The 8,671-nt window shown below is 34.0% G+C and overlaps 1 protein-coding gene across 1 annotated transcript; it reads left to right on the forward strand.

The window, feature by feature from the left end:
* Window positions 1–3,928: 3,928 nt before the first annotated feature.
* On the forward strand, window positions 3,929–8,671 carry LOC107574265 (B-cell receptor CD22-like). The gene is made up of 9 exons (XM_016260716.1): window positions 3,929–3,995; window positions 4,300–4,647; window positions 4,746–4,994; window positions 7,250–7,492; window positions 7,571–7,673; window positions 7,791–7,830; window positions 8,113–8,190; window positions 8,266–8,325; window positions 8,505–8,671. The coding sequence occupies exons 1-9, from the start codon at window positions 3,941–3,943 to the stop codon at window positions 8,526–8,528; spliced, it is 1,200 nt and encodes a 399-aa protein (XP_016116202.1). The 5' UTR covers window positions 3,929–3,940; the 3' UTR covers window positions 8,529–8,671.

Raw genomic sequence — 8,671 nt, forward strand, 5'->3', positions numbered from 1 at the left:
CAGTATGATTGAAACACACACTGCATGAGAATGTTTAGTGCTGCACGATGACCATAGCTCCTTATTTTGGATACGAATAATACATCAGGTCATGCAAATACTATCGATACTGTCTGTTTGAATTTAAATATTAAAGATTTAATGCAATAATTAAGTTAACCTAATGAGAACTTCTTATTAGAGAACTTCTTATTCTCATCTGTTCTTATCTCTGTCAATAATTTCTTGAGTTTTTCTCAATGATAGAGTGACAGTAGATATGGAATATTTGAGGTGCCTGTTGACATGAAAATAAAGGCAAATTAATTACATAATGAACACTTGCTATCTTATAACACAGCACACTAATTTTTTAAGTAGTTTTAATGTCTTTCATTTCACTCTGCAATCATTCATCCACGTGACAATGTTGCAATGTTACATCAATATTTGATTTGTTTTTTTCTACAGAAATACCAAAACTCAAGATAGGCCTATGTAATTCAATGCATGTATATGTACTAACATGCACCCGAAGCCTCTCTCAATGCGTCCTCTGTTTTCCTCGCATTGGCGATAGATTAGTTAGCTTTCCTTGAGAGCGTGTGAAATGACTGCTTTCCTCCATGCTTTCAAAATCTGGAAAAATACAATATTACAAATTACCAACAAATATGTAATAAATATTCTAGTTAAAATGTATACCTGTGTTAAAGCAAACTAATGTAACAATGGCGTTGTCGAATCGGTGAAGGACTACACTACATTAATAAATAAATTAATAAATAAATAAACTGACATTAACTCAACTAGCTATTTAAATTAGAGAACTTCATTGTCCAAAGGCAGCTACAATACTAACATTTAAATCTTAATTTGTTCATTTCAGACATTCATAAATTTAGGGATGGACTGATCTTAACTTTTCATGGCAGAATCCAATGCTGATTTTTATTTTTATATTTTTTAAGCAAAAGTCAAGAAAGAATGAAAATATGAGTACATGAAGAATATGGTTAGTTGCTTTATTAGCCTATATTTTGATCTAAATTAGACTGTATGATTTCAAAACCTGCAGCAAAAACAGAATGGTCTGACTTTAGCTTTGTGAAATTAGGCTACATAAAACATACCAAACAGCAGATGGGCTTAATGAAAATGCAAATTCACTCTCTGTCAGCAGGTGGCGCTTAAGGAACAACAGTGACACATTTTTCCTTGATTTATACAGAGGCAAGATGAAAGGAAAATGCCTTCTAAACTGTTTCTTAAGACAGTCAGTTCCCCTCAGAGATACATTCTTGCTCTGCCTACTAATGTATTTTCTCCTCTTTGCGTCTCTGGCCTCTATTAACGGCGTTTACAGAATCTGAAATAAAAAATAAATAAAAAACCGTCTGGTTCCGATTTATGGCCAATGGTCGATCGGTGCATCTCTGCTCAAATTCAAATATTAAGCTGATTTTATTTTGGTGGTTTGCCAGCAAATAAATAAATGCGCTGCATTTTTTAGAGTGAAGCTCTGTCAGGGATAGGCAGTATTTCAAATACATGCATTTGAAATACAAAATACTATTTTGTATTTTGTGTTTAAATACATTTAAGCTTAGTATTTTTGTATTTTCAAAATACAAAAATACTTTTTGCCAATCAACCTCTTAATTAGACTGCTGATTTCCTGGATCAACAAGTATACAAAAATACTAAATACAAAAATATTACGATTAAATGTATTTAAATGCAAAAAGGTATTTAAAAACAAAATAGGATTTTGTTTTTCAAATACATGTATTTCAAATACTGCCCATCTCTGAGCGCTGTGGCCCCTATGGATGAACAGCGCCCCTAGCATTTGCCTATGCGACGGGCCGGCCCTGTTAGTCCTATTGACTTGAAAATTGTGTGTTTGTCCAAGTTGTTATGACGATTTACAAGGACATTCATGTATCACCGAAAAACATGGCTGTCATCGACCAATAAATTTTGATCACCTATAAGATTGGAACGAAACTTGGTGGGCCTGTTTGACTCACGGCCCTAGAGGTCTGTGCAAAGTGTGAAAGAAATGGACAACAGGTGACGCGATTGAGATTTAGACCATACCCTGATAGCACACGTACATCACGGAGACGTCTGCATTTACATTTGATGAGTGTTTGCTCATCTGTAGTACGTCTATAGGACGTTTCCTATCAGATGTCAAATATACATTTAGAAGATGTCTTTAAGATGTTTATGAATTAGAATTAATGTAAAACTGACATCTTAAAGACATCTGTCGGATGTTTGTGCACAGCAGATGCTTTCCAGATGAAGCGATCTTTAACAGACATCTTGCAGACGTACTTGTGCTATCTGGGTATATATCACGCAATGCATCACACATACACACAATATTGATATCATATGTTAAATCTCCTCATTCTGAAAGACTTAACCTCAAGAACCACTGGTGTCAATCACATAATTCATTAAATATGTGAGATTATTTGAAAAATCAAACAGGTGAAAAGTTATCAAAATAATTTTGATCTATTAAACCATTTAGAAGATATAATATATTTTTTTTACATGTGTGTCAGGTATGGTTCATTATGTGTAACATGTGTATATGTTGTGTGCACAAAGAAGAAACTTATCAACAACTGTGTACATATGGAGAACCTGTCATTTTGAAGTCATTGTTCTTAGTTTTGTGAATTTCTGAGATAACACTTTATTTTGATGGTCCACTTTAGACATTCTACTAACAGTAAGTAACTGTGCAACTACATGTCAACTAGCAGTCATTAGAGTATTAGTAGACTGTCTGCTTAATTGTAGTATGCATACTGAGCAGAGTTCATTTCAGTTGCCTTGTCCAAATACCCACACTTTTGTGGTTTTTGCACTTGACCACTTGACTACTTATATGACGTATTTCCTGTATTTGGTCCAAGTGTTCAAGTGAGCATGAAGACTATATGTGTGTGTATAACTTTTCATTACCTGATGGGACACACTTATAGTGTTGTAAAAATGCAAGTGTTTACAAAGCTTTATTTTTATTGTCAATACTTTGCATTTTAAAATCAACTTCTAAATGTATGTTCAGTAGTCCCTATAACAGATGACACCATTTAATTTTGTGGTGCTTCTAGTGATAAAAAGCAGTTGCAAATGTTGTACAAAATAATTATCACCACTACTCATTTGCACCAATGAAACATGCAACTCTTTGTTTTACTACCAATTTATATGTAATATGTAATTATTATTAATATTTCACATACATTGGAAAGGTTTCCGTGACCTCTCACGAGATCTCGGCAAAAAGTCTCACGATTTATTTCCACAACATGATCCATGATGGGATACACTAAGCCTCGAATAATTTGCATTTTAAGACTTTGGGTACTTTTTCACTCGTGTGTTTAGTATGTGTCATGAAAGTCCAGCTTACATGCAATATGCATGTGTTTATTCCTGCCATTCATTTACAAGAAAGTACTTATGATATATAGGAAAATCTGCTAAATAAATTTGGAAATAAACAGGATGTTTTTTGTTTGTTTGTTTGTTTGTTTGTTTTTAGAGTTTTACATTGCACAGGAAATGAGGAGGAAATGATGCAGCTCTGGTTATAAATGAGGCTGGTAAACCTTCCTTATTTCTCATGTGTCATTTGCTTTCAGCTGATGAGGTGTCCTGCGCTGAGGTATGAACCATTTCTTATCAAGGTTTGTTTTTTTGTCTGAAGAATACATTTTTAATGCTACTAGACTGAAAAAAATGGTGAAGGGTTTCATTTTAAACAGTTTTCATTGAGAAACTGCTGTACATTTCACAAATAATTACAAAGAACATGCAAATTTGAGGTAGAAAGACTGAATGATGTTTTCTTGTAAAATATCCGTCTCACAATTTCATCTCAAGCATACTGGATTATAGGAATTGCTGTGTTGTAGGTGTTGCTCTGGGGATGTCAGTCAGAATGGCTCCTCCTCTTCCTCTGATCTTTCTCCTCGTGATTCACTGTGAGTTTGAGACGCTTGTATGTGCTTTCATTTCTGTCATTCTATAATAGTGCAGCATGTTGTTCATGGCTCAAGAGTATTTGTTAATTTAGTTCCATTAATTATATTTTAAAAAGACCAAATATATATATGTTCCTACTATTGGAGCAATACCAGCATGAAGTCCCACATATGTGTATCTTTGCTATGTCTATCCAGTTATTTCCTTATTAATGTAATACCAAAATCATCTTGTTGTATTACTTAGCAAATATTGATATTGATTGTAGTATTCGTTTAAATAATAAAACTAAACTCATTTCAGATGTTTTCAGTGAAAATGATTGGGGTGTGAGTTACAGTCCTTCACACATCTGTGCACTAAAGAACTCATCAGTGATAATGAACTGCACTTATACATACCCTACTGAATATAAGATCATGAAAGTGTTCTGGACCAAAAACCCTGTAAAGAGTGAAGAGCATCCCGATCTGTCTGAGGATCCTGAATACAGTCAGAGGCTTCAGTATCTGGGAGACAAACAGCAGAACTGCAGCATCAGACTGAGTCATGTGACACATAAGGATTCACACATGTACTGTTTCAGATTCATCACTGATAAACCTGATGGAAAATGGACTGGTTATCCAGGAGTAACTCTTACTGTCACAGGTGACTTTCAAGAGGCTGAGCTCTTCTTCTGTGCATTATGTTGAATAATAATCAGTGTATGACAGCAGCACTAGATATAATGTGTGTGTTGTGTTCAGATCTTCAGGTGGAGGCTCCTGAGAGAGTGACAGAGGGTCATAATGTCCGTCTGACGTGTAAAAGCAGCTGCACTCTGACTGACAGAGCAACATTCATCTGGTACAGAAACTCACAGCCATTAACTGAGAGAAGAGACGGAAACAATCAACTCCTGCTGCAGTCAGTCAGAAGAGAGGATGCAGGCAGATACAGCTGTGCTCTACATGGACACAGTTACATCTCTCCTGCTGCTCAGCTCAGTGTCACGTGTGAGTATTTACCTTATTTTGCATATGTACTTTTTTCTTTAAAGGTTCCAGATCATGTTGATTACAAGGGCAAACACTGTGGACTCCACCTATACTGTAAAAAATAATAATAATAAAACCCAAAAAAACTTTTTGAATTATCAATTTCCACTGGTTCAGTTTAGTTGTGTTTACTTAGAATATTAAGTATTTCAATTTGACAAATTGAACTTCAGGTAGAATAACTTAATGAAAGTAAAAATGAACGAGCGTTAAGTTTTCAAAACCACAGCTCAAGTTCATTTAACCTAATTTGACTTATTTTCTTAGTTCAACCAAATAAATAATTAGTTAATTTCAATATATGAAAATACATTTATGAATTATTTTAGTTGTAAATAATTCGATTTCAAATGTTTCAGTCATTTGCTTTTCACTTTTTTCATTCCCATTTAAAATAATTGTTATTGCAAAAATAAAAATGCAAATCAAATTAATTAAATTTCTCAAGATTACAAGTAAACTTGTATTCAAATGACTGAATAACTAAATTAAACTAAAGACTTAATATTCTAAGTAATTGAGCCCATGTAAAAAGATAAGTTAAAAAGTTAGGTTAAGCAAACAAAAATTTTAACAGTTTTGTAATTAATGGCTATGACTTTCAGTAACAGGTTCACAGTCACATCTACAGTCATTTAATCTCTTAGACAAATATTTTGAGTACAGTAGTGTCTATTTTTCGCTCCTGCATGACAACACTGTAAAATCCAGTAGTTTACCTTACTTAGATATATTTAGTTATCTTTACTTAGTTGTTATACTTACTAGGTTTTATTAAGTTACAGCTACTTTCAATGCAAATAAAACAATTGACTTACTGTTTTGAGTGATGCTTACTTAAAATATTCAAGTAGCCACAAAGGAACCGATGACATTAATAAAGCAGTGAGAGGCAGCAGTGCACTAATATGTTGCTAATGTGCAACATAACAACAGAAGAAGAAGAAAAGAAAAAGAGTTTTAATAGATGAATTTTCACCCATTTCCTCCACGTCTGCAGTTATCTGTCACTAGTTGCATTCACTCGTTTCCTAAAGTCATCTTGAATGTTGAATTCTCAATACAACTGAAATATTTGAGAGAACATCACATAAGCCAACTTCATAAATTGATGTTGATTTTCCTAAAATGTGTGTTTTTTTTTATGCACCATTATAGTGATTAGCGTTCCCTTTGGTTGGGCACTTGAAACTTTGTTTGTGTTATTATAGTTTTCTTCATATTAATGCATCATGTAATTGGAGCTATTTGACTTCGAGGGAAGAAAAGTAATAAATAGGTTGTTTTTAAAAATTGATCTACCGTCAAATTAAATAATTAGTGTTATTGTTTTGTGATTATTAACGATAGTTTACATTTTCATAGATTTTCTTAAATACCTTGGGAAGCTTTTTATTGGAATGATATAATCCTTTTATATTTGTGGTAATATGCTGAAGTCACACACAGACTTCAACATTCAGCACACGAACCACAACAATGGTAACAATTCAATTTCATTTATTTTTATTAATTGTAACAATAAACATTTTATTTGCTCTTTTTGCTGTGCTACTACTGACACAAGACAGCAAATAAAATTGGAAAATAAAAACAACAACTGTAAAACAAAGCAACTGCATAATTTATTCATGCCGCAATGCACTCTGGGTGTCAGTAATTCTGAGTAGTAATGTTCCTCAGATCACAGATTCAATTAAGTTAACAAAACTTAAATGGCTTAAATAAATGTCACTCAAGTTTATCAAGTAAACATTACTTAAATATTTTAGGGCAACCAGTTTCCTCAAAATGTGTAAGTAAACTCAACTTATCCGGGTTTAGAGTGAATATGTCCATAAAGAAATGATTTACTCTGGAAGAACTTGATCACATGAAGTCCAGACCTGAACACCATTAACTGAACAGAGTCAATGTGAGTGAATCAGTCATGACCAGGCGACCCATAACCATGCTCACAGTTTCAACATGCATGTGAAAGCTTCAGCTCAGATTTTCTCTTGGCACTTGGGGGCCTTCAGTGATACAATGAGGATTCAAAATAATATTATACATATTTCTCCTGTAGATCCTCCAGAGAATCATGTGATCATCATCAGTTAATCTGCTGAAATTGAATGCTTTACATTTAATGATGGTTCAGTTTAATTATCTGTCACCTCAGATTTATCATTATTGATAATGATATCTTTATTTTTCTGTTTTTGTTTCAGATCTTCCCAGGACTGTCTCAGTGTCCATAACTGGATCTGGTGAAATAGTGGAGGGAGATTCAGTGTCTCTGAGCTGCAGCAGTGACTCAAACCCTCCTGCTCTGAACTTCAGCTGGTTTAAGGAGAATCAAAGCTCAGCTGTTGGATCTGGACAGAGTTTCAGTGCACTACAGAGTGGACGCTTCTACTGTGAGGCTCACAACCAACATGGATCTCAGAGATCAGACGCTGTTACTGTCACAGGTGAAGCTTTTATTAACACACTCCTGTATCTTCACATCATTCATCTGTTTGTTAATTATGATGATCTTCATCTTTCAGTTCATCCTGGTGCTGATAGGAACGTGATTGTGATCGCAGCAACATCTGGAGGATTATTCATCATCATCATCATCATCATCATCATCATCATACTATTTAAAATGTAAATAAAATAAAGAGTATATAAACATTTTACTTTCAAACTAATACAGACGGATGTTTGATTATTAATTATATATTAAAGAATGAAATTACTTGTTTGACTTTCCTTTACTGACAGGAAAAGAATAAAGAGAATATCTACTATACAAGAGTATGAGGTGAGATGATCAGATTAAGCAAGACACGGCTACAGTTGTTAAATCAAACAATGTGCGATCGAAAGCTGTGCTCTCTCCACCTTCACACATCTGCCCTCATTATACAGAGTAACAAAATACATGTCATCACCTTTAAATTCATCAAAACCATATTAAATCATAGTTCAAGTCAGCAATTAAGTGACATTAAATACAATTCAAACATCAAACACACTCACACTCACACACACACATGTATATATATATATATATATATATATCCTTTACTCTGTTTCCCTGTAGACCGATGATCCCAGTGCAAGCTCATATGCAGCTCTAGACCTCAAATCCAGATCTAATGACCTGTACAACACGCTCACAGTAAGTGAAATACCAAAAACATGTGCATTCAAAAGTTAGGTGATATGTCAAATAATCAGTGTGTTTTTCATATAGACTGTCCCTCCCACACCTGCTGTTCACCAGTCGGGATCTTCTGATTATGAGAATCTGCCAGTAAGTGTGAGATCCACAGGTCTTCTCGATATAATCAGTAAATGTCCTCACTACTAGTCACTAGATACTCTACAGCCAATCAGTTGCAAAGTAAACTAGATGAGTAATTTCACCAACATCAAACTAATTTAAAAAAAATAATCTGTGTAATATGTTTTTGTGTCTTATTTGTGTTGTAGCCGTATCACAAGATGCCACAGTAAGATGAAGCGCAAATTAAACTTTACTCAACTTTTGTCGCGTTTCTGGACAACCTCATCACAACTCCTGATGAAAATGAACAGTGCTGGGGAAAGTTACTTTTAAAAGTAATGCATTACAATATTGCGTTACTTTTTAAAATCTG

The sequence above is a fragment of the Sinocyclocheilus grahami genome, unplaced genomic scaffold, assembly GCF_001515645.1.
Source record: "Sinocyclocheilus grahami isolate Dianchi unplaced genomic scaffold, SAMN03320097.WGS_v1.1 scaffold2164.1, whole genome shotgun sequence".
In the NCBI taxonomy this organism is placed as follows: domain Eukaryota; kingdom Metazoa; phylum Chordata; class Actinopteri; order Cypriniformes; family Cyprinidae; genus Sinocyclocheilus; species Sinocyclocheilus grahami.

Excerpts from the sequence above, each read along its gene's own strand:
- LOC107574265 (XM_016260716.1), top strand. The coding sequence starts at position 3,941 with ATGTCAGTCAGAATGGCTCCTCCTCTTCCTCTGATCTTTCTCCTCGTG. Across the intron at positions 7,674-7,790 it reads ATCATCATACTATTTAAAAT|GAAAAGAATAAAGAGAATAT; the intron begins GTAAATAAAATA and ends CTTTACTGACAG. Across the intron at positions 7,831-8,112 it reads CTACTATACAAGAGTATGAG|ACCGATGATCCCAGTGCAAG; the intron begins GTGAGATGATCA and ends GTTTCCCTGTAG.